Source organism: Thunnus maccoyii, chromosome 3 (assembly GCF_910596095.1).
Source record: "Thunnus maccoyii chromosome 3, fThuMac1.1, whole genome shotgun sequence".
NCBI lineage: Eukaryota > Metazoa > Chordata > Actinopteri > Scombriformes > Scombridae > Thunnus > Thunnus maccoyii.
Window position 1 is genome coordinate 15,304,484 of NC_056535.1, and position 26,725 is coordinate 15,331,208.

At 41.8% G+C, this 26,725-nt stretch overlaps 1 protein-coding gene across 2 annotated transcripts in view; it reads left to right on the top strand.

Moving 5' to 3' along the window:
• LOC121894735 (low-density lipoprotein receptor-related protein 1-like) overlaps positions 1–26,725 on the top strand; it is a 98,693-nt gene that overhangs the window by 40,276 nt on the left and 31,692 nt on the right. For both annotated transcript variants that reach the window (XM_042407546.1, XM_042407548.1), the window contains exons 7-27: positions 7,039–7,201; positions 8,666–8,888; positions 10,630–10,819; positions 10,919–11,062; positions 11,847–12,083; positions 12,883–13,063; positions 14,189–14,411; positions 15,190–15,379; positions 15,558–15,683; positions 16,115–16,255; positions 18,297–18,422; positions 18,553–18,669; positions 18,812–18,892; positions 19,919–20,086; positions 21,582–21,764; positions 21,863–22,060; positions 22,191–22,436; positions 23,289–23,486; positions 25,396–25,600; positions 25,823–25,987; positions 26,109–26,353. In XM_042407546.1, the coding sequence (XP_042263480.1) occupies positions 7,039–7,201; positions 8,666–8,888; positions 10,630–10,819; positions 10,919–11,062; positions 11,847–12,083; positions 12,883–13,063; positions 14,189–14,411; positions 15,190–15,379; positions 15,558–15,683; positions 16,115–16,255; positions 18,297–18,422; positions 18,553–18,669; positions 18,812–18,892; positions 19,919–20,086; positions 21,582–21,764; positions 21,863–22,060; positions 22,191–22,436; positions 23,289–23,486; positions 25,396–25,600; positions 25,823–25,987; positions 26,109–26,353 (3,750 nt within the window). The remainder of the gene's footprint in view (positions 1–7,038; positions 7,202–8,665; positions 8,889–10,629; positions 10,820–10,918; positions 11,063–11,846; positions 12,084–12,882; positions 13,064–14,188; positions 14,412–15,189; positions 15,380–15,557; positions 15,684–16,114; positions 16,256–18,296; positions 18,423–18,552; positions 18,670–18,811; positions 18,893–19,918; positions 20,087–21,581; positions 21,765–21,862; positions 22,061–22,190; positions 22,437–23,288; positions 23,487–25,395; positions 25,601–25,822; positions 25,988–26,108; positions 26,354–26,725) is intronic.

Genomic DNA, 26,725 nt, shown 5'->3' on the forward strand with positions numbered 1-26,725 from the left:
ATACAAGCACTGTGTCCAGTCACATCCACTCAGTGTGCAGCGGCTTGTCCCCGCTCACATCCCTTTTCCATGTGACTGAAGAATGCATTAACATGGCAGAAATGACTTTCTCAGTGCAGACCTTCAGAGAAAATGAAAAGACTGAATGATGACAGTCAGGCAGCTCTGTCTTCCACATGCACGCACAATGAAGCGTAGCTGTCATTGGGAAATATGTTCACTTCAAACCAGATGATATCAGACAAGCTCAGAACAATGAAAATTATGCATGAGGCATTTTGGTGTCCCTCACAGTAATAAGACGGAGATCAAGCCCGCTGCACCTCTCTGCCTGTTTTGAGCCTCGGAAGCGCCTCATCTGTTATTAGCAAATTATACAGAAAGTCTCTTAATCCATCAGGCTCATGCAGGAACAATGACATCACAGCATCCATCTCAAAATTAAGGAAACGGTGCCATGTTGATATAGAAACTTTAAATTAGAGGAAAAAAATGTATTTGTTTGTAATAATGATGATCAGAACAGTAAAAGAATAATCATTATCACTGTTGCTATAATCATGCAGCTGTAACCGAAACCTCAGCTCATGTTGGACTCAACAATTTTAGGACCAGAAGAATTTGCAGGAAATTCCAGCTGCCTCAGCATGCTTCTCCACGCCTGTCCCCTCACACACATACACACCCACACACACTGCAGTGCTCATATGCAGACACACACTGATAGTCATACAGTATGTGTGCGCACACACACAGACAAAATGGAGAACTGGCTGCACTGTGGAGCAAGGACAGGATGTGCATGACCGATGATGAAGGATGGGAGTTCTATTGCTGAAATAAGGAAGCAATTGAAGGACACTGCACTTCCTGTGTCCGAGTAAAAATATCAGTATTTTCAGCTCAACTCTGAACTGTTATATATGTCAGTATGTGTATTAATGAGATGAGAAAAAAGGCTTAGAGATGCCATTTGAAGGCATTTTGGTCAAAAACAGAGAAAATTCAGTCATGGTGTTGCAGCTTTTTTGATAATCAGTTAATCGTCTCTCTCATCTCTCAACTCAATACCTTTGGGTTTTGGACTGTTTATGGGACAGAACAAGACATTTGAAGATGTCATCTTGGGAAGTTGTGGACATATTTTGACATTTCACGGACCAAATGATTAATGCATTTTTGAAAAAAATTGTGTCTGTCTTGCAGAATAAAAACTACTGTACATCTGACGCACAAACAGGTGCTAGACACAAAACATGAGAAAAAGTATAAAACTATATATTTATGATGACTTGCACAGGTGATGTCTGGAATATCTGACGGGCTGCGTCTTCTGACCACCCCAGAGGACCCCAAACAGCAGGCTTGGCATAAAAAAAAAATATACAGTACAAAAGGGCAGATTTTTCTCATCTGTTCCAGTCTATAATCTGGAGCGACTGCCCAGACAGCCGAGTTGATCTTTCGGACAGGCTGCTGGCGTGTGAGAGTGACAGAATAGGAGGAGCAGGTTTATGCTTACAGTCAACATGGAAGGAGCCAGGAGCAACCAATGGCAGGGGTGAACATACAGGAAATGATGCGCGTGTGGTTGGAGTGACTCATGACCTCAGTATGCCACAGATGAGTTGTCCAGATGTGACTCCACCCCCCCTCACGCTCTCATACGTTCCTTATTTTTTTCTCCAAGTCCCAGTTGCTACTCCCAAGTTTCATAAAACAGACTTATTTACTCTCCTTCTATATTTGACAGTGCCTGTTTCCTGTCATCGCTAGTTATACAAGTCGCTCAAAATCAGCGTCAAACAGAGAACATTTTTGATGCCCCTTTTATCTTATATTAAAGTAAATAATCTGTGCAATATTTATTCGCTGCTCAGTAAAACAAAAATCCTGATGAAAATTGGATTGTAAAATGTGCAGAGCAAACATAACGTATTTTAAACATTTGCTCTTGTTTTTTTAATTACTTTGAAGCACTCCGACAACTCGTTTTATCCCAGTGTTTCTCATTACTTTCTATTACGTAAAGCATATTCTAAATGAGCTGTGCTGGAAACAAGTGTGTAAATGAGATATGAGGACACGTTTGGTTGCACAGTAACACAGAGTCCAGGTGAAAATAAATGAAAACCAAAAAAAGGATAAGCATTATCTTTATAAGCAAGCCAAAGCATGAGAATGTGAGGCAACGTATGGGAGCTGAGAACTCTCCCTGGGGGAAACCTAGAAATGAAGCCGAGATGGATTTAAGTTCACTAAAAAGCAGGCGCTGATGCTCCACGCTATGCACAGGAGGGCTGATCCCAGAGCTGTCACTAAGCCTCCCTTCCCTGCTTGTACTTTAAGAGCTACAGTACCTGCTCCCCCTGCACAGTGAGCTAACAGTGCGCCGTTCAGCACAGACACCGGCCTGAAATCTCCTTAAGAGGTCATGTGCTGTTAAAAAGGCAAGCCAGTCAGCACATTTTCAAATCTTTTCTCCATTCACAACACTTTGTTCGGCTTTAAACCTCTCTCTCTCCTCTTTCCCCCCCCCTCACACACATTAACCTTGAACTATGAAATACATTTCGATCTTTAGTGTACCCTTTTGTCACCTGAATAAATCATCCACTTTATGTTCTCATATAGCCCTCGTGAATCTTAACAGAACCACATTTAGAGCCAAAAGTTGTTGTCTTTTTTGCCATTCTCCCCCTGCCTGTGTTTCTGGTGCGACGCCTTCGCCAGATGCTTGAGGGAGTGTTATGGAGTGCAGGAGGTTGGCGAGGGGAAGTGGGGGTTGGGTTGCACGAGGGGTGGGTGTTCAAGCTGCAATCATAGTTTAAAAGTGAAAGTTCAGAGGTATCAAAGAAATATTTGCCCCATTAAAAAGTAATGATACTGATACATTTACGCCATTGATCCCCTGTGTTAGTGGTGTATTATGAGCAGTGTGAAGATGTATGTCCTCAACTTCTGCTCCTATGTATACCTATTAAGAGCAAAACACTGCCAAGCACTGCTCCATTTAGTATGGATTTTAAATACCTTATGTAGACATCCACTTGTCTGTTGTTTTTCTTACACACAGAAGGGAGCAGAGAGGGTGATCAGGAAACCACGTTAAAAACAAGTTGTTCAGAGAGAGGGAGGGAAAAAAAAAATGAAGAAGGCAGCCGGGTCTGTTTTTTTAATTATGCTGTGTTGTTTTTTTATAGCATAGTTTCAGACAGACAGAGCTGCACTTAATGAATCCAGACTGTTTTTCCCACCTCTGGGGAACAGACAAAGGGGAGGGATAGGGGGATGATGCACGGAGGAGGAGACAGGGAAGGAGAATGGGAGGAGATACTGTAGAAAAGTCTCAGGCTATGCTGAAGCCATTTCTGTTCCGCAGAGGTGGAGGAAAATGGAGAGCAGAGTGTGTCAGAGAGCGGACGACATTTTTTTTCAGGGCTTTCAGCACACTTTTAGAATATTGCACAATTTCTTCTTTTCTCCCCTCCTTTGTTTATCCATTGCTTAATCTGTGAATCAGTGTGTTGTGGGGCAGCTGGAAGCATTTAAACAGAGAAGTCTGTGTTAAAAATTAAGAGCACCTTTGGGAATACGGCCCCTGATTCCCATAAACCTCAGAAATGCTGCACAATGGCCAAGTTTCCCTGGTGGAAATCAGATCTCTCCCTCCTGCTTCTTTTCTCTGTCTTCTTGCTTTTTTCTCACTTTTTCTTCCTTTCCTCTCCGTCCCTTTGCATTTTTCTTTTATCCGTTTTCCACTTTTACTCAAAACCGAAAAACACTTGAACGAGTTCCACACCCCCGCCCGTCCGCCCTTTGCTAGTTGACCTCTTCAGAAAAATGTGTCAGTTTCTTCTAAACACAGAAGACTCCTCTGGAATTACAGTCAGATTTATTGGTCCATAGCTAGTAAGCTTTCACTGGGCGCACTTTAATTGCGCTTTCATGCCGAGGAATCTGCTTCGTCATTTCCCCCCACCCATGCTTTTCTTCCCTGGTTGGAGAAATAGATTCTCTGGTCTCCCCTAAATCAGCACAGTGACCCGATCACTCCGGTAAACATACCACCACATTAGACCTCCACCCTTAGCACTGAGCACCGCATAACCGAGGACCCCTGCAGCACGACTTTCGCCCCATATCTGAAGTGTTTGTGTATGTGTGTGTGTGTCAGTGTGTGTGTGTGTGTGTGTGTGTGTGTGTGTGTGTGTGTGTGAGGATAGTTCTGTAGAGAGCAGGGCTCATGGCAGCTGTGAAAATACAAGTCTTGTGGTTTGTGAAGCCCTCCTCCCCACTCGTCTTTCTCTCTCTCTCTCTCTCTCTCTCTCTCACTCGCTCACTCATATGCAGACATATAGTTTTCATCTTCCAGGTTGATACGTGAAGGTACTGCAGTCAGATCCTCTACTTAAAGGTACCCTGTGGAGTTTTCTTGTAAACAAACAAAAGTTATGTTTCTTTCTCATAAAACATTTGCAAAGCCAATTTTTCAAGTTTTTAAAATCTTACATTGTTTACACTTATGTTTACGAGCTTTGGCGGCGGCTGTGGCTCAAGAGTTAGAGCAGGTCGTCCACTAATCAGAAGGTTGGTGGTTCGCTCCTCCAGTCAGCATGTTGAAGTGTCCTTGGGCAAGATACTGAACCCCAAATTGAGCCCATGTTTGAATGGGTGAGCATAGAAACACTGTGGGGTGCTTTGGATAGGAAGCTCTGTATCACTACTGATGAGCAGGTTGGCACCTTGCTTGGCAGCCTCTGCCATCAGTGTATCAATTTGTGTTTGAATGGGTGAATGTATTGTAAAGCACTTTGAGTGGTCGATAAGACTAGAAAGGCGCTATATAAATGCAGTTCCATTTAGTCTTCTGCTTCCCTGCCTTTGCTGGCTTATTGCTGCATTTCTTGGCACATTACAACCACCTGCAGATCATTGGAAAAGCATGAAACCATTGGCAGGACTTTGTATTTAATCACCTGCGTGTACGTTCATGTGCGTCCAGACAAGACACAAACAAAATGGGACCTACTCATAAAAAACTGGTCTGTAGCGCTACTAGACGTCAGAAACTCCACAGGGCACCTTTAAGCAAAAGTAAGCAAAACCGCAATGTAAAACTTCTTGGATTCAAAATTGGATTTTCTTCAAGTGGCTATAATTAGTATTTCCATATTAACAATGGATCACATGACTTCTTAAGGTGTTGCTCATAGTGATGAGCCCACTGGGAAGTATCACCGGACTCTGCAGTTTCTTTCAGCTATGCAGAGGAGGAAGCTGTGCTCATGAAAAAAAGCTATTAAAACCTGCTGTACATTACCAGCACCAAATGGAAAACAGAAAAAGTTCTAACTAGCTGGTGAACATAGTGACACATTTAGCAGCTAAAGAGCCAGATATTTCCCTCAGGAGTTATTATCTGAGTTATTGGAGACAAAAAACAGAGTCAGAAGAGAGGGAATATTGGATTTGCATTTGTCAGGTGGACAGAAACACGACTCCAAATGAATGCTAATGTTGTCCATAGCAACTGGATGTCTAAATAGTCAAGTGTTTGCCAGAAAGTTCTTAAAAGGTGATTATAAGTCAGTGTCAGCAGCTTGTTTCCACTGCTCCCAAGTGGCTAAAAAAATCACTCATTGCGGTTTTAAGTAAACATCAATCAGAAAATTGCACTTGAAGTATCAACAGTTAAAGCACTACCTATGCAGGCAGAATAGCTCCTGTCAGTGTCATATTATTATGTATTATATTATTACCGATGCATTCTGTACTATAAGCATGATAATAATAATTTGATGTAGTAGCTGGTCAAAGTGGAGCAATTTTTTTATATTGTTGAGCATCTTAATTTACTGTATAACAAGTCATCATATTTTATATGCTCATTATAGATTTTTAAAAACCTAACATGAAAAGTAAGGAGCTGTTTGTAAGTAAATGTAGTGCAGTAAAATGTGCAATAATTCCCTCTGAAATATAGTGAAGTAAATTTATAAAGTGACATAAAAGGGACATAAAATAGAATAACTTAAAGAAACTAGACATAAAATACTTCAATACAGTACTTGAGTAAATATACTGAGTTACTTTCTAACACAGATTACAGTAAATTTATCATTCTGTCCTCACATCTCCCTTTGCTTCAGCTTTAACAATAGCTGTCTTTCTCTGATCCTTGGCTGAGATTCAATGTGGCTGAGCTGGTGTTTGAGGAAAGGAAGGAAGAGGAGGGAAAGAGGTAACCAGGGAGAGGGGTATATTCATGTCTCGTGTTTTTCTTTTTCACTATTTTTCTCTTCACTCAGACCCTGTGTATGTGGCCTTGTGCCATATTCAGAACAGTTTGGATAGAGCAGGGGGTATTCCAGTTTTTTTTTCCTTCTCCAGGCTTGTCTCCGTTGAACTTCTGCAGGCTGTAAATATTCCATAAAAAGTGTGTGTATGGTGGCATGTGCGCGCGTCTAGGTGTTTGATTTTCATCAATGGGTGGGGCACTGGTCTTCCCTCTGAGTTGAGCCACAGGAAAATAAACCCAGATGAAACCACACGCCCATCGTCACTTAGCTACAGCTACGGCAACATCACACTCCTCAAAGCAACAAACAGCCTGTCTCATATTCTGTCTGTCTGAGTGACTTTGAATGACAGAAGCATTACCTAGACACTTGCTAATTGGAGTTGGCTGTCATCTCATTTGTCAGTCAAGAAAAATGCCCTGAGTACAAACCTGAAAATCTGGACTGTGTGTGAATGTGTGTGCGTGACTGTTGTAGAGAGAGAGAGAGCAGTTAAAGTGGCTGCTACTCAGTATTGCTGACTAATTTAGTTCATCATATGACCATGAGTCAAACCTCTTACCCATCTGCTACAAGTATGTACAACAACATCGCACGCTGAAGCTCTTTAGAAATGTGATGTAGTTGCTTACAAAATGAATCCCTCAAGTACTGAAAACACTGTTTTTGCTTCCCCCTGAACCTCCTGTGTCCCACCTTACCCCCTCCTTCCACCCACCCCCGCTTTTCTGTCCAGATGTGGAGCAGATGGCCATCGACTGGCTCACCGGAAACTTCTACTTTGTGGATGACGTGGACGACAGGATCTTCGTGTGTGACAAGGATGGGCAGACATGTGTCACCCTCCTGGACCAGGAGCTGTACAACCCTAAAGGCATCGCCCTGGACCCCACCATGGGGTCAGTTTGATCTCTTTCTTTCTTTGTCTTTCTTTCTTTATGTGTACAAAATACTCAGACACAGAGGCAGGCACCCTTATCTGTGCTATCAACCAGAGATCCTCCTGCACTATAAATGGTTTTATGCAAACTCACAGTCTTATGAGAAGGACCAGAGTCCGACTTGTGTCATCTGTCGTTGTTGCCCAACTGAAAAAAACAAGTTGCATTCGGGAAAGGGTACATGGTGGTTTTGGATGTTGAAGTGATTGAGTGCAGATGTTCTGTTGTAGGTTTTGAGTGTAAAACATGTTTTTGTTTCAGCCCTTTTGTTTATGACAAAACTTTCCAACTGAATTCCTGGAAGTGTGTATATATCTGTGGTGCATGCTTGTGTGTTTGTTTGTGTGTGTGAGTTCTGAAAGCTTGTGTGTTTTTCGGGGAAAAAAAGACAACACAAATGGGAGACTGTGTGTATTTGTGCACACATTTGCTTGTACGTAGCCACATGCATCATTTTCATGCCACGCAATTTCCTCTACTCTTATCAGTTCTTCCAGTAACAAGGTAAGATAGATTCACTCTAGCTGTTTTTTTTTTGTTTTTTTTGTGGTCTGCATTGTCATTACAGGATGAGAAAAACCTCAATAACAGCAAAACAAAATAACAGCGAAAATCTTTTTTTTTTTGTGCTTTCCAGAAATCACATGCTGACTGTTTACTAAAAAAAGTAAAAAATTCACATAAACCAACATCATTATATTTCTACTGGCCTTCATCTTTGTTCCTATCAGTTCAAGTTGTGGAATTTATCCACTATGGCAGGTTTTTGTGGAGTTTAGTTCAGACAGAAAATCTCAAGATATTTGATGAATCGTTGAATCATTAACTTAAGTTATTGAATGTTTATGTTTTTCCAAAGTGTGTCACACCACAAAAATCGTTTGGAGTGAGTTTTTCACTTGTATCCACTTGTTTAACACATTTACAGTGGAAATGTGTGGGGTAATGGGTTCTTTCAGAATAGTGCTAGCCTTTAAACCCACAGATGCTCAGAAAGAAGTCCAAAATTCAAGGTCTTGAAAAAAGTAAAGAAGAGTTACTGAAACCAAGTTAAATATCTTGTTTTGTCTGACAAACAATCAAAAATCCAAAGATATTAAATTTCAGTTTAGTGATATAAAACAAATAAATGCAAATCCTCACATGGCAAAAAGAAGGGAACAGCAAATGTTCAGCATAAGTCCTTGAAAAAAAAAAATACAATGACTTAAAACAAGAATCTTGCCTTTTGTCTGGCATCAGGGATGCTCGTCTTCTTTTACCCATTGAAATGCCAGAATATTATTGGCTCCTTGTGATGGAAATAAGGGTGAGGAATCAACTATTACAAAGCCAGATTAGCTGAAAATGAAACAATTTAACAAATCAGTTGATGTATCCATCCAGCTATCCTCAATCAGGTCTGGTCCTATGTTTCCGTAGGAAGGTGTTCTTCACAGACTACGGTCAGATCCCTAAGGTGGAGCGCTGCGACATGGACGGCCAGAATCGAACCAAGCTAGTAGACAGTAAGATTGTGTTTCCTCACGGCATCACACTGGACCTCGTCAGCAGGCTGGTGTACTGGGCTGATGCCTATCTGGACTATATTGAGGTGGTGGACTACGAAGGCAAGAACCGGCACACCATCATTCAAGGCCTGCTGGTGAGAACAACTGCACCGAACACACCACACTCCCATTGTTTCTACTTAAAGATAATCTCTCTTAAATTTACTGTCCTTATGTATGCTGTTCGTAATGCTCTAAAAACTTGAGCGGGCGCCAGACATTTACAGTTCCCTTTATATCATTTACAGTTCCCTATATATCTATAATACACCTTTCTCCTGTGTACTCCTGTAATGCGCTCTTGCCCAGTGAGTTATGAGCAGGGAGAAGATGGAGAGCTTTTGCCTTTTCATTAAAGCAGCTGATTAATAGTGCCTAATACCAAGGCTGTTGATGTAGCAGTGCTGGTGAAGCACAGTGGTTCTTAAAGCTGTTACCATGGCTTTTACTGTGATCTGTGGAGAAGTAATGGCTTTCATTTACTCAGTGAGCCTAAGGGAACAGACATGCACACACACAAACAAACCTCTTGTTTTGTGTGTGTGTGTGTGTACAGCTGTGATAAGGTATTAGTACATGTGTATCCTTCAGGTAAAAGTTGAAATAGAGTGTGTTGGTATTAATGATGCCAAGTCTGAACTATTTTGCCAAGATGTGTTTTTAAAGGCCTTACACGCTCTCTGAAAGCTGCATAGAAAACATGTTTAATGCAAAAATACATCTTTTAAAGTTAAAATAAAACTTAGGGAGCTTTTGTTAGGAAAAAGTGTCCCATCCCTATCAATTGAGACCCTATAGATTCAGTGTATTTGTGCAAATGCAATTCTGCTGTTGGGTTTGAATAGTTACAGTGCAGCCATGGCAAAGATGAATAGCTTCAGATAAACCTTTTAAATGAATTCTTGCACAAAATGAGGACTGTGGATTTTATCTCCCATCTCTTACATTAAAAGCACATTAGGAAGGGATCTTATAATGGTCAAGATTAATTGGAGGAATGATTTCAGCAAGAAAAACCTCTTTAAATGATCATTTGGGCACCTGACTTGTTTTAAGACAGACTTGAAAAATTGTGAGCCTATTCTTTAAGGTTTTTTTTTTTTTTTGCTCTAATGGCTAGTGGTAGTCTATTTTGTCTTAGCTACATCTGTTGAAACTAATAAAGGTGACTCAGAGCACAACCAGCCTGCTTTAATATATCTCTCTGACTGTCTGTGTCTCTGTATGTCTTTCTATGGTCCACTGTGCTCCACATAGCCTCCTGCAATAGACAGCAATGTCATCACAGGTTTCTATTTTTTGAGAGCAGTGGAAACTTTCATGGTTGCTCTGACTTACATCAATGGTTAACAGTAGTTTAACTACTATTCTACATCAGTGCACATGGTTCATTAAATGGCAGGTAACCATGGCAACAATACTCATGCCACGTACCAGTTAACTCTCACTTGTAAAGTAAAACTAACCATAAAAAATAAAACATGATGATAATCTGAATAAAGCCCATAAGTTTGCTCATTACACACAACACATCATTTCAAATGATGTGTTTCAGCCTACACAGCCTCCTTCAGAGCATATAAAACTGTGTGCAATCTCACAAAATACATAAAGAGTTCATTTTTGTAAAACGTCTTAGCCAGACATGCGTATACTGTATGAACAAAGTAGAACTATCTACTAGCCCCATAAAGACAACATCAAATCTTTCACACACTGGTCGGAGCACTCAAAGAAAATGGTGAACTGAGGACTTAAGTGCCTGAGAGTCAGTACCTTTGCTCTCATTTAGTCTCTTTTTCATTCGTCTTTTACACTTTTCATTCTCTCTTTAAGATCGAGCACCTGTACGGGCTGACTGTGTTTGAAAACTATCTCTATGCCACCAACTCGGACAACGCTAACATGCAGCCTAAGACCAGCGTGATCAAGGTCAACCGCTTCAACAGCACAGACTACCAAGTAGTGACGCGGGTGGACAAGGGAGGTGCGCTGCACGTCTACCACCAGAGACGCCAGCCTCCAGGTAGACTACACACACACACACACATTCATGTCTCACGCATGGCTGATTACTATATGGATGTATCTGGTTTTGTGACTTTCACTCCTCCTTCGTATCCAGTGCGTAGCCATGCATGTGAGGTGGACCAGTATGGGAAGGCTGGAGGCTGCTCTGACATCTGTCTGCTGGGAAATGGCCACAAGACCCGGACCTGCCGCTGTCGCTCTGGATTCAGCCTGGGCAGCGATGGCAAGTCCTGCAAAAGTGAGTAAGACTATTTGTGTAATGAAAGAATAATTAAGTTTCAACTACTGCAAATCAACACATCTTTCAAATGATTAACATAGAAACTGTAAATACTATAAGTCATCTACTTGTCCAAAGACTCTTTTGAGTCATCTACTTCAAGCATTGATTCAGCACATTCAGTGCTGATGTGTGCAAGCTCCCAGCATGACTATAAGTATAAACTCGGGAGCCACAGTGATTCAGCTTCATTGACCCAAAGCCAAGGGCAGCCAAGGTTGGATCAGAGATGTGGTTCTCCCCTGGGTTGCAGACTGGGAAAGAGCTATGAACAAAGTAGCTGAGCACCACCATAACTTAGTCTGGCTCTCTTGCTCTCCACTGACCTCCCCATAAGCCTGATTCAGCTTGTCTGTGAAGTGTTTTAATATTCTATCAACCAATAATAGCATTATATTGATCTGCCTCTTGAGAATAGACTGTCCTTGAAAATGACACAGTTGATTTAACTAAAGGCAATCTGCCGCTAACTCTACAAAACCCCTCCTCTTCTCCCGCTGCCTCTAAGGACATAATTGAAAATCACTTAATTTTCATTTAGGGCTATTGCTGATCTTGCATGCAATTTACTTCTTTAATCAATACACATTATTTGGGAAAAAAAAGCAGCGATGAGTCAGCAACTAATTTCTTGATTCTTTGTCGAACAAAAAACAATGAACAACACGATATCGGCAGGTGATTTTCACTCTTAACTGCTTCTGTTGAATCCTGCGCCTTTTGTGTTCTTGTTTTGCTGCAGAACCCGAGCATGAGCTTTTCCTGGTCTACGGTAAAGGTCGCCCAGGGGTCATCAGGGGCATGGACATGAACGCCAAGGTGCCAGATGAGTACATGATCCCCATTGAGAATCTGATGAACCCCAGAGCTCTGGACTTTCATTCCGAGAGCGAGTTCATTTACTTTGCCGATGCCACCAGCTACATCATCGGACGACAGAAGATTGATGGAACTGAGAGGGACACAATTCTGAAGGAAGGTAGATAATCTGAGAAACACAAATGACGCCACAGACAGCTCAACAGAGTAAAATTATCTGGGTTCAAAATAGGGCGAAAAAGATTTTGAGCTTGTGAAATGATGTTCAGAAATCATTTCAAAGTCTACCTGTGAAAAAATTCTGTTTTTAAAGGTGTAGGAAATATTTGAGATTGTTTAAATTAAATTTGTGCACAAATTATTTTAGCTGTGAGATTACATAAAGACCTTTGACTACAGATTCAAACTAGAAAACTATGTGTTAAACTCAGAACTCAGAGTTCCCATGCTGTGTGAGACACCGAAGTTACACATGCAAACAGATGCATTTAGGTGCATTTAGGTTACAAGTTCAAAGTTTGGCCCAGCTTTTGGCTGTAAAAACAGGGCCAAACTTTGTACTTGGAACTTGCTGTAAATGCATGCAGAGTTTTTATTTCACATGTTTATAAGGGGTGATAAACAACCACCGGCTTTGAAATTATTTCACAAGCTCAAAATCTTGTTAAAAGAAACATATCTTTTCTGTTTACCCTTTATTTATCCAGTCCTATCCTATTGAGATGAAGAATTGTGTGGGTTGCAGTGGGCTCCTTTCTACTATTTAAGACAGAAAACATTTAAAACTCTTATGTAATAAAAATACTCTCCTAAAAAAGAGCCAAATTTTCAGTATATTGCATCAATAGGCAGCATAAAATCAAGGTTTAAATTTAAAACTATCAAAATAATCTTAAGTGAGGTATAAGTATGTGCGCTGTAACAAAAGGCCTCTCACCAGCAGTTTGTGTTTGTCCCAGGAATCCACACAGTGGAGGGCATAGCTGTGGACTGGATGGCTGACAACTTGTACTGGACAGATGATGGGCCTAAGAAAACCATCAGTGTTGCTCGACTGGAAAAGGCTTCACAGACTCGCAAAACTCTCATTGAAGGAAAAATGACTCACCCTCGTGCCATTGTTGTGGATCCTCTAAACGGGTAAGCTGGGCAAAGAGATGGAGCGAGCATGTTGTTTTTGTTTCACAGGAAGAGGATAAAGGTCACTTCGCAGAATTCCGGTTGACAGCTGCACAGTCCAGGAAGCGCTTTAGGCATCATCTGAAATGATGCAGACTTTGTTTAATGAAGTATGATTAATGTCTTTGTGTGTGCTTGTTAGTGGTCATGCAACATGTGATGAGATAATGATGGGCGTTTGTTTCATCGGGTCAGCTGTCTGATGACTCAGGTGAAAGAATTCAGCTGCTCTTTCACTCAGCTTTCAGCAAACTTGTATCTCTGTCCGCTCCTTCTGTCTCAGCGTCCCTTATCTCTTGTGTCTGAGCTGTTTGTTGGTTTTTATTACCCACCAATTTCGAGGAGTGTCAATTTTTCTCAGTGTCTTGTCTGTCTCTCTTAACGATTTCCAGCAGAGTGCCTTTTTATCATTTTTTATCTGCGTTGTTGACCATTATCATTCCAAAATGTAATTTCCCCTTTGATTACACTATTTATTAAAACAGATGGAGCATTTTGTAAATTACATTACACATTTCTCCCCAAGAGCTAATTAACATAAACGCATATCTCTCTTGGACCCTTTCAAATAGCTTTTAATCTTGCCGTGTACAGATGTGTCTTATTAACGTGACCTCCAGGTCTCTCTCCTGAGAAACACGCTCATAAACACGCACACGCTCTTTGGATTGCGAGTGACAGGGTGATGTGTGTCCACACACTTCCCAGGGGAAAGGCACTCGCCTCCACTAATGCCTGTAATCAATCAGGCTCAGGGAGAAGAGGGAGGAGGAGAAAGAGAAATTTGCAGAGAGGAGGAAAAGAAAGAGTCAGATGGAGAAAGAGAATATAAAATGTTAACGCTAATGTCAGTCATATTCTGGTGAAGGTGCTTTGACTGGTCGTGAAGTACCTGGTGACACACAGATTGGTTTGTCTGTGGGTAGATCAACTGAGGATCGCTGGATGCTCTGATGAGTGTTGTGTGCTTTAGGGCAGCTAGATAAAATGTCATTGCTTCAGTTAATGCCAAGAGATTCCTCAAGATGCCCCAGCTAATATTCTCCTCTCTCTGTCTTGCTGTCACATTTCGCTTCTTGTCTTAAGGTTTATGTACTGGACAGACTGGGAGGAGGACCCTAAGGAAAGCAAGCGAGGCAAAATCGAACGCGCTTGGATGGACGGCTCTAACAGAAACGTGTTCCTGACCAGCAAAACTGTGCTGTGGCCCAACGGCCTGAGTCTGGACATCCCACAGGGCATCCTCTACTGGGTGGACGCCTACTACGACCGCATTGAGATGGTTCACCTCAACAACTCCGAACGCAAGGTCAGTGCTCGCCATCATCAGGATTATTTCACTGCAGTGTAGAGACAGAGCGGTTCAGTGGAATCAAAGCAGGGGATTATTCTGACAGGGTTAGACGAGCTGCGAGTGAGCTAATAAGGAATGAGTTTTAAAGCAGTGGATATATGGTGGGTGGTCCATCACAATGCTTGAGCCCCTTTAATATTGGTCACTCTTTGTGGTTAAATTGATGATATTTTATTTTCATTGGCCTGCTTTTTTTGGTCATATTTTATTTTTATGATGTTATTCTTATTTAAAATTTATATTCCAGAAACTGGAATGTCATGGTTCATATATAATGAATGAAATCTAAATATTTACACACATACTCTGAATACCACTGAAAAGGTTATTTTATGGCCACATAGATATATGATCTGATTTTTCTTTTTTTTTTTTTTTTTTTTTACACACATTTCAATGCCCTTAACTGACTATACAGTAGCAAGTATATGATACCCAAATCATTTGAGCCCCAAAATATTTCTTTACAAAGTTTTATAAAACAGATATAACCCAGAAAATGAGTGAGTGATATTTCTTTCAGATGTTTTAACGATTGTTTGGTTATGGGATCTTAAAAACTAACCACTCTCTAGATTCTTACCATAATTAACTCAACAGAAGAGGGGCCATAACATCACATTTTATCTTCAATATGAATTACTTTGAGCATGTTTTGAGCTGTAATTCTAGACACTGTGTGTTGTTTAAAGCATACTTACACACCATCTTGTTGCTTTTCTCACATCACCAGACGGTGTATGAAGGACAGGAACTGAATCACGCTTTTGGTCTGTGCCACTATAAACACTTCTTGTTCTGGAACGAATACCGTAGTGGCAGCATTTTCAAGTTGGACACCACCACTGGCACTGCCACTCTACTGCGCAATGAAAGGCCGCCCATCTTTGAAATCCGCATGTACGACGCTCAGCAACAGCAAGGTACTGGGCGGAACATAACACATACAGACTACCCATCCACTACCAATCCATCGGTGTTAGTCCAGAAATTATGATTGTCCAGAGACGCTCAGGGGCATACATGAGGAATCATTGGCGCTCATTTGTGTTTGTATTAACCAACTTACATGTCTTAACAGTCATGTTTGTTCGTCTACAGGCTCTAATGCGTGTCGGGTGTACAATGGAGGTTGCAGCAGCCTGTGTCTGGCCATACCAGGAGGCAGGCAATGTGCTTGTGCAGAGGACCAAATACTAGACCCAGCTGACAACACCAGCTGCAAAGGTACTGTATGTGCATGATGTGTGTGAGAATGAAGAGCATTTCTCATGGACTAATTAATTCTAGCTCCTTTATATACACGAGGTTTTGTTCCTGGTATGTGAGAAGATGTGTGACTGTGTGTCTCATTGGAACTGCTTGACTAAAATTTTTGAACAAATGGACACAATAACAGAAGCACCCGCAATATGTAATCCAATAGAAGCCTTTGTGAATCCCATAATATTTATTTTTTTTATGTACAAGTTGGACCAAATAATAGATACACCTCAAAATTCAAATATTGGTCTCTACTTTTCTTATAATTGTGCTTTTTTACAAAATCCTCCATTTTCCTTCTGTTTCAAAGCTTGGTAATTCAAGACTCTATTATCCTCTGTAACCTCTTTTTCACATGCTTTTTATTTCTCTTCTCCTCTGCTTCTCTTCCACAGCCAACCCATCTTACGTACCCCCTCCTCAGTGCCAGCCCGGGGAGTTTGCTTGCAAAAACAACCGCTGCATCCAGGAGCGCTGGAAGTGTGATGGAGACAACGACTGTCTGGACAACAGCGATGAGGCTCCTGAGCTGTGCCGTGAGTTACTGTGTACACACGCACACACACACACCTCATCAAACATAGTTTCAAAACAGCTGCCCTTCTTGTTAGTACTGAGTCAGATGACCTCCGGCAGTCTGAATTTGACAGTCTGGTGATGCCAGAATGAAATGAGAGCCCAGTCTGAGTGCAGTGAATGTGTGTTTATACGCACCAATTCTGTGCACATGTGAGTGTTGTGTGAGTGCGTGTGCGTGTGCGTGTGCGTGTGTGTGTGTGTGTGTGTGTGTGTGTGTGTGTGTGTGTGTGTGTGTGTGTGTGCATGCGTGCGTGCAAGGAGGAATGTAGCAGTGTCTGTGGATCTGGAAAAGCTCTCTGTCTGCTTGTCTGTCCGTCTGTCTGTGGTCAAAGTGCAGACATATTCCCCTTCCAGACAAAATAAAACTCCGTCCAAAACAGCTAGAACAGAGGTTCCCAAACCTTTCAGACCATGTACCACTATGTACCAAACCAAATTTCCCAAGTACTACTTCCCACTGCAAATACTAACAATATAACATTGAAAGAGCCACCTCGTCTATGTAAGCCCACTCCTGACGACGACGATGACTACTACTACCACTACTCGAAAAGTCAGGTGTGAGTGCAGTTAGCATAAGACGTAGATCTGGCTCTGCATCCATTCAGTTGCAGTACTTGGTCTTCGTGGCAGCGAGAGCAGAAAACCTTTCTCATGAAGATAGGTTGTGACAAATGGCATCAAAACCTGCACAGCCTTCAATGAGAGCGCTGGGTACTCATGCTTTCGTTGGATCCAAGAGTTAAGAAGTGATCTTTTTTTTTCAGAGAGCACCAGAGTGCTGTCCAATGATAATTCAAGCAACTTCTCCTGTTCAGCACCCGTCAGATCATCTGGCATTTCTGTCATTTCAACAGAAAAGGGGTCTCTGATCCATTTGGTCCTGGCCTCGACCAGGAAGTACTCTGTGAACTGGTCTGCCATGGATAAGAGGTGCTGAGCTATTGTATCTTGAAGTGAAATGACAGATGAACCTAGCTCCAGACAGGTCTCCAAAATTGGAAAAGCGGAGACATCCCCATCTTTGACCTTGATGGCGAGCAGCTGCAGCTTTTTCTTTTTTCAGTGATTTTTGTCATGCATGTCAAAAACTGTCAGACTGCCTCCCTGTAGTCCCACGTTGAGCTCATTCAGACATGAAAATATGTCTGCTAGATAGGTTAATTTTTCCAGCCACTGTGGGTCATAGAGCAGGTTAGCCAAAATAGACTGTTGCTCTTGTAAAAATATCCTCACTTCAGAGTGTAGTTCAAAGAGCCTTGTGAGCACTTTCCCTCTTGATTGACGACCGCTGATGTACTGTTAACCTAGCATGCTCTCTGTAATAACAAATAATAACAAAGTAGTATTACAAAGTTTTATTACTTTGTTATTACAGAGAAAGGACCGAAAAAGGTACTGTTGAGTACCGGTACCAGTGTCAGTATCAGTATCGGTTCAAATGTGAACGGTACCCAACCCTACTTGTAGCCATTTCAAAATTCCACTCAATCCGCTTTAATCATGGCAAGCTATTAATGCTAGCCAAAATCAATGACTGTAGAGTCTGAATCCGACTGCGTCGAGGTGTTTACTGTTTAGCTAATGTTAATGTTACTAGTTCATGCTATGTTGGACGTAACGTCACGTCACCCTATGTGGCTAAGCACAGGTAAATTATATTTCTAAATTATTTAAACAACTCATTTTTACATCATTGTAATGTGATATGTATACGTAATAACTGTTGTCTGTAATAAAATTAAATTAAATGATAATTATTTGGTTTTAAATTAAGGACTTTGGCCAGTTGGAGTACAGTTGTTAGGCCTTTTAAGCAAGGCTCTTGTGTACCACCAGGTGGAGCCTTTCGGGAATCACTGAGCTAGAATATCTGACCTCACCTCACATCTCACCACTCCCTTCACCTTTCCATTCCCCCGCTGGCCTCTCCCCGCATAGCGTCTTATTTTCCTCTGTTTCCGTCTTGCCCTTCAATGCATCCTTTCTTCTCTCCAGACCAGCACACTTGCCCCACCGACAGATTCAAGTGCCAGAACAACCGCTGTATCCCCCTGCGCTGGCTGTGTGACGGGGACAATGACTGCGGGAATGATGAGGACGAATCCAACACCACCTGTTCAGGTACACAAACATACAAATGAACAAAAAGTCTGACAGGGGCTTTTTGTTGTTCACATATGGGACTTTCAGGTAATTGCACTCGCTCTTTCTCCACCCCTCTTGACATGTTATCCACCATTTTGTCTTTCAGCTCGCACCTGTCCGCCTAATCAGTACTCATGTGCTAGTGGGCGCTGCATCCCTATTTCTTGGACATGCGACCTGGACGATGACTGCGGTGATCGGTCAGATGAGCCCGCTTCCTGTGGTTGGTCCACTTATTCTCACAATTCATCAGTTGCCCTATAACTGTATCTGCATTTGTAGCTCTTTGTACGGCTCATTTTGACATTCAGAGTATAGTGTTTAAGTTATAAGCAACATGTCTCAACTCTTTGTTCTGTCCACAGCCTACCCCACATGTTTTCCCCTCACCCAGTTCACCTGCAACAACGGACGCTGCATCAACATCAACTGGCGCTGTGATAATGGTTAGTTTCTGTTCTTCATTCTCTCCTCTTCTTCTCCAGTTTGCCTGTGTGCAGTGACAACTCCTGGCTCCCTGTTGTCACAGTTTGCTGTGCATGTTTGGTCACCAGCCTCTTATTGGCATATGCTCCTGTTTCTGTGTTTTTACCATGCTTTCCTGTCTTTTGTTGTTCTGTGTTGTTGGTTTTGTTGTTCTGTGTTGGTTTTGTTGTTCCGTGTTGTGCTATTCGCCCACTCTGCTGTCTTCCGTTGGTTCTGTCTTTCAGAAAAGGATTGTGGTGACGGCTCTGATGAATTGAATTGTCCAAACCTGACCGGTTAGTGCATAGATCAACATGCACCACAACAGCCATGACGCTAGCCTAGCTCTAAGATTGGCCAGGCAGGCTCAGAAACAGTTAGGGCTGCTTTTCTGCTAATTGAACATGGCCACAAGCTGAGGCCAATACTGCTGCCACTCATTTAGTCTGCTGCACATAGGTTTGGAGCTAAATTAGACTTAAAAAAATTGCAAATGCATCACTACGTCCACCGAATACATGGAAACTAAATGTGTAGTTGTTGTGTTTGCAATCAAATCAATGCAGCTCTGTTTAATTCAGTATAGATTTAATAGGATGCCAGGTTAAGTGATAAAAAGTTTTTCAATTACAAACTTAATTTTCTTTTCTTAATGGTTATGAAATTAAATGCTAGCATGCTAAAAGTTATACAATAGATTGCATTTTTACATTAATATAGTATATGGGTATAGAAGTGCTTATGATGCTCTGCTGCCAAGCTCAATGTATCAACGCTGGGTACATTCCCTCATGGTGCATGGTCTGATCTATGCAGTTTCTGTCATTATTAAAGCTCTCATCTCTCATGCTCTGTTTCATTTGTATTCCATGTACAGTATTTCACTGTCGGCCTGTTAATTGTAGAAAAAGAAAAGCAATCACTATTACTATTTTTTTCCCCTTTGAGGCAGTGGGCGCCTCATAATGTGAGAGAGCGGGTGTTGTTTGACAGTGTTTGTTTTTCAGATAATGACTGCGGGGACAACAGTGATGAGGCAGGCTGTAGTCACTCGTGCTCCAGTGCTCAGTTCAAGTGTAACAGCGGCCGCTGCATACCAGATTACTGGACCTGTGACGGAGATAATGACTGTGGGGACTACAGCGACGAGACCCACGCAAACTGCACCAATCAGGGTCAGTGTCTTTACAGTGCCTGCCAGTCAGGTGGGGTTTCAAACCCCTGCTGACAGATAGGATCCTCTTCAAGATACTCTTGTAGCAGAAAATTGGTTGTAAAAAATCACCTTTTCCTATATCAGTATAGCAAGAGTCATGTTATAGTAGTAGTAAAATATGTCTTTTTACTGCTAAGTCTCCCATACTGGCTTTTAAAGACTTTTGCACAGGCTGGTTTTCCCTCATTGTTGACTTCCCATCTTTGCTCAAAGAGCATATTTAGAGCAGGAGGATGCCATACCCTGTAATTACGACGACAAAAGTTCCTTAAATGTCAATGAAATCTATAAAAACACTACCTGATGTGGTTTTGTGTCGCAGTAAGCCCAGGAAAAAAAACAAAACTTATTTCTATTGCAGTTACAGTACTAAAGGTTAGATTACTTTCTGAACCAGAATAAAATCAGGAAAGAAAAGCTAGGGCGTGAATAAATAAGATGCTCTGGGGGATGCATGAATAAACATATCGTTATCTTCCACCCACACTGTGCCTCAACCAGAAGGCTACAGTTCCTGCCACTCGGCCCATGTCGTGCCACTGTTTTTATGAGTAGCTATGAAAGTAGCTGCAGCTGATGGGACTGACTGCTGTTGATATCATCCTCTAACACAACCACTAATAATGTATGATAAAGGATTTCTCCCGATCCCACCCTGTTTCCACATGCGCCATGGGTGTGCAATGCATACCTGGACATCAAAAAAAGCTAAAAGAGGCTGCACATGATGCACTGAGTACTCTTGATTAAAGGAGATACGGGCCACAGTCACCAAAGAGAAGGCAATGCTACTTATTTTTAGTAACTAGTCAATATTAAAAGCTCACATTAAAAGACACAAACAAATTGCCACTGGTATTTATGGCATACATCTGTGACAGGTAGTTGTTATTATCTCGGTTGCATCTCTGCACTGTTCTGTCATTTAGTCCCTCAAGTGCACTAGGCACTAAAATCATGGCAAGTATTTACATTTTATTCAGTAGATGTAATAGGTCCCTGGTCCCTTTCAGTCACACTGGCGCAGCACCAGTCTAATGGGTATCATCATGACACCTAATAACTCTCACTAGTAGTTTAAAGCGACTGATATAACAACTGTTCTCTTTCAAATATAAACATGTAGCATAGATATACCGACTTATCATTATCTATTAGTTATTATGCTACTGTCAGTGTGCTTCTGTGAAGAGCAACTGTGAAACAATAACAAAAGGGATTCATACTAAAACAATGACCCTCTGAATGCATACTTGCATCTGTTCAGCCTTTCCTGTTGCTAAGTCTTGTTGCCATCCAGTTTTCAACAGACAGCTCATTAGTTATTGTTTTCACCATCCTTTGAGGTTGCACATTGTCTACGCTCAAGGCTGTGTGTCCTGATTTGATTAATGCAGGAGACGATTTAGAACGATGTCAGTTTACAGTCGTATATTGTCTCTCTTTTTCCACAGCCACTCGTCCGCCGGGAGGTTGTCATACAGATGAGTTTCAGTGTCGGATGGATGGCCTGTGCATCCCCTTGCGTTGGCGCTGTGATGGGGACACTGACTGCATGGACCTGAGTGATGAGAAGAATTGTGAGGGTGTTACCCACATGTGCGATCCAGCGGTCAAGTTTGGCTGCAGGGACTCTGGTGAGGAGACCGTCATACTTCAAATTCAGAAGTATGTAAAGTATACAAAGTCGGTTTAAGTATTTATCTTTAAAGTTAACCCCGTCTTCTGTCTGTAGCACGATGCATCAGCAAAGCCTGGATGTGCGACGGAGACAGTGACTGTGAGGACAACTCCGACGAGGACAACTGTGAGGCGCTGGTGTGTAAGCTCTCTCATCATGTGTGCGCCAACGACTCCACCATCTGCCTGCCCGCCGAGAAACTTTGTGATGGCACTGATGATTGCCCAGATGGCTCTGATGAGAAACTCTGCGGTAAGAAACAACAGGCTGTGTCTCAGTAGAGGGAATGCCAAAACAGCAAGTAAAACTCTGGATCTCAAATCATGGCTTCAGTGTAGCTAGCCCTCATGTCACTCATATCCTGGTTTTCTCTTTTTTACAGATCTATGCTCACTGGACAATGGCGACTGCAGCCATAACTGTACAGTGGCCCCTGGTGAGGGTGTGATCTGTTCCTGTCCACTGGGCATGGAGTTAGGCCCCGATAACAAGACCTGTCAGATCCAGAGCTTCTGTGCCAAACACCTTAAGTGCAGTCAGCGCTGTGAACAGCACAAGTTCAGTGTGAAATGCTCATGTTACGAGGGCTGGGAACTGGAGCCTGATATGGAGAACTGCAAGAGCACGGGTAAGGGCAAGATGGTGGGGATGGTGAGGGTCAGGGCAAGTTAAAGGACGTCGGTGAACAATTTGATTGATGAAAACTGTACAGAAAGGGAGGAAGCTAGGGAAGTGACTGGGTTCTGTGTCAGGACTGCAGAGTTTAGAAGAGTGGTGTGGGTTTGGGATCAAGCAAAGGAGAGGCCGCCCAAGCAGGAAACTGTGTGGTTGGAGAAGACTCTCTTTGCCAAAATTTGATATTTGGTGTGTGATACACAATAGAGTACTGGAGACAGAGGGGAAGAGAGGAAGAGCTTAAATGCCCTTGGGAAAAAAGTTTCTCTAAAAAACATAAAAAACATCTAACTGTCGTTATTATTTTATGAGAAGAACAAATCTGAAATATTAAAAGTAGAAAAAGAAGAGTAGATAGGTTTTTCATAAAAGTCAGTGAGAGGGCACATTGTGGAAAACTGCTCAGTCACATTAAATCAGCTTTGAATTTTATCATCTACATAAAGAACATAGTTCTCTCCCTCCAGCAACTAGCCAATGAAGAAACATGAATTTATGATTCTGCTCCTCACTGCCAGGTCTTAGAGACTAGCCTCCAACACCCCGCCATTTATCCTGTTGCCTGTCTGGCTGCCTGTTAGGTACAGATAACTCCTGTCTTATTTACACTGCGTTTTAATTACACAGGATTAGAGCCACTTTCAACACAGCACCTCTTTCATTGGACACTGCACACTGCAGTGAAACATGGCTGCAGTGTTTTCCATGCTGTGGAGCGGAGCTGTTCTGCAGTACTTTGAGTTAGAATCGAAGGGTTTTAACACTTTAACATCTGGTCATTGATGTTTCCTCTCCATTTCGACAGATCCTTTCAAACCCTTTATCATTTTCTCAAACCGCCACGAGATCCGTCGCATTGATCTGAACAAGGGCGAGTTCAGTGTGTTGGTACCAGGACTGAGGAACACCATCGCCTTGGACTTCCATCTCAACCAGAGCGCCCTCTATTGGACTGACGTGGTGGAGGATAAGATCTATCGAGGGAAGCTGTCTGAGAATGGAGGTGAGCGTTCACAACACTGTCAATATGTTTTAAAGACTTTTTAGCGCCATTTTCTGTCTGATGTAGGATTACATTACATTTACATTTGTGATTAAGACAACACCATCAGATGAAGTGCAGACGGACATTTGGTGCACTTGTGTGATGTTGTGCAGGGACTTCATGCAAAACAAGTCTTACAGGAAAAATAAGGACAAAGCGCCAAGAGCAAGAAAGCGCATTGGTTTTTACTGAATTAGAGGGAATTTTATGAGTCATAAAGTTTCAATCTCTAAATACAGTATTGCAAACTTTGCAATTATATTGTAGTTCTGTTGCGGTAAATAACTTGTACGTTTAGTGATGACAATTTTACTGTGCCTAAATTGCTCATGAGACTGCCCAGCAGGCAAGAATATCCAGTAAAAACAGAGTCTGCATGACACATCGGTGTGTAGCAGGGCTGAAACTAACAATTATTTTCATTATCGATTCATCTGTCAATTATTTTCTCGATCAATCTATTAGTTGTTCAGTCAATAAAATGTCACAAAATTATGAAAAATGTCAATCACCCAAAGCCAAAGATGATGCAACCTAAAATGTCTTGTTTTGTCTGCCCAACAGTCCACAACACAAAGATATCCAGTTAGGACTAAAGAAACCAGAAAAGAAAGAAAGAAAGAAAGAAAGAAAGAAAGAAAGAGAGAAAGATAGAAAAAAGAAAGGAGGGAGGGAGAAATGGATGGATGGATGGATGGGTAGGTAGGTAGGTAAGTAGATAGATAGATAGATAGATAGATAGATAGATAGATATATGTTAAATAGAACACATTTAAGAAGCTGGAAACACAGAATATTAGCATTTGGTTCTTAAAAATTACTCAGAACAATAAATCAACTACCAAATTAGTTGGCAATTAATTTTCTCTGGATTGACATATCGTTGCAGCTCTAGTGCGTAGCATATACTGTCTGCACTGCTGTTGCTGTGGTGTCTTGTGAACAGAAACTCAGATCTGGCTTTATAAAGGCCAGACCAGTCAATCAGGACCAGTGTGCACGGCAAACAAGGCCCTGTCATCAATGCAGCAATAATAATGAGCAAATCATGTGGATAAATAATACTCGAGTAGTATAGCATTCATGTATATGTATTTGTCTGTGCATGCTGTTGTTGTGTACCATGCCTCTAAGACACAGCCAATAGGCTTTATACTGAAAGTGTGTGTTTTAATTGCGCCAGAAAGGATAATAACTCATCTCAAATAATTTGACACGTCCCTCTGATTAGAGACCTACTGGAGAATGAGAGGGTTAGAAAGAAGCTGAGGCTAGAAAATGTCTCTTTAACCCTGCAAGAAACCTCATATTTAGTTTTTTAAGGCCCGTTCTGTAATTGTAGTATCACACCCCCTGCTGAGCCACTACTGTATATATTTATGTTTTCATTCATTGTGCTGACTTCTTGTTTTCTCCCAAACATAGCAGCTAACCACTTGATTAAAGGCATTACAGTCTGTAATGCAACGTTAGCTATGAATCCAAATAGCTTGATTAAATTTACATAATTTGTAAATATGCTTCGGGTTACAGTACAATCTAAAATGTTGCCATCAGCGACAATCCCAGTCTTCGTAGCCTTTATCCATACACACTGAAATACTGTGTGAATTCATTAAGTAAGTGAGGTGCCCAGCGGGAATGTTTATTTTAATGAGCAGCTAGATGAAATATTAGATCAGATTTCTCTAGCAGTTTTAAACAAAAAGGGATAATACAACCTTTTCAACCTCAAGGAAACTTTTTCTTTGTCACAATGATAGACAGATAGATAGATAGATAGATAGATAGATAGATAGATAGATAAACATACAAAACAAAACAAGATGTTGACTACCTCTCCTGTGTTTTTCATCCGTCCTTGTAGCATTAACCAGCTTTGATGTAGTAATCCAGTACGGGCTGGCTACCCCTGAAGGCCTGGCAGTGGACTGGATAGCAGGAAACATTTACTGGGTGGAAAGCAACCTGGATCAGATCGAGGTGGCCAAGTTAGACGGCACCATGAGGACCACGCTGCTGGCCGGGGAGGTGGAGCATCCTCGAGCTATTGCCCTAGACCCCCGAGACGGGTAACGACTGCACTGCTTACAGTATTTACTGCTGCTTTGTCAAATGGAGATTTGGACATTTATGAACATTGATGGACATTTATAACAAATTATGACTATATTAAAAGGCTAATGTTTTGATAATTGCACTGCTTTCTTCACACTCCTGCCTTATTGTACCTTTAATGACAGTAGAGGATTATATTTCTGACTGCACCCCTATGTTGTGGCATGAAACTGCAGGATCCTCTTCTGGACAGACTGGGATGCCAGCTTGCCGAGGATTGAAGCTGCATCCATGAGTGGAGAAGGCAGGAAGACCATCCATAAGGAAACTGGCAATGGAGGCTGGCCAAATGGACTCACTGTTGATTATCTAGAGCGTCGCATCCTTTGGATCGATGCCAGGTCAGACTGAGGGAACAGACATGAAAACACTCACACAAACGTCTTTGTTTGGTGCACGACACTATCTATCTCTATCTATCAGTTACACCCAGAAATGCAATTGAGATTTTTTTATGCGCAGGTCTGATGCCATTTATTCAGCCAAGTATGACGGTTCTGGGCTAATTGAGGTTCTGAGGGGCCATGAGTATCTGTCACATCCCTTCGCCGTCACCATGTATGGCGGAGAGGTTTACTGGACGGACTGGAGGACCAACACGCTGGCTAAGGCAAACAAATGGACCGGGAGCAACGTCACTGTGGTCCAGAGAACCAACACGCAACCTTTTGACCTCCAGGTCTACCATCCATCCAGACAGCCACAGGGTGAGAGACACAAAAGTGCACAAAAGACACACTTATAGCTGTAGTCCTGAAAGTTAGGCAGAGAAAAGCTTATGGCGGGCACTTTCTTAAAGCGTGAGAGTCAATATACAAATACATGACAAAATGTCAAAAAGTGTCTTTGTGAGGTGTTGGTCCACCACAAGGAGTTTCAGGGCTTCTTGGCATAGATTCTCCCAAGTCTCTGAAACTCTGGAGGGATGAACACCATTCTTCCAAAAGATATTCCCTCATTTTGCTGTAGATAAAGGAGCAACTAGTTAGTTCATTCACAACTAGCATGTTCATTATAAGAGTGAAAAACCTTGTGATTAATTAAAAAGATTACACATGATGGTTTTTGGAATGTACAAA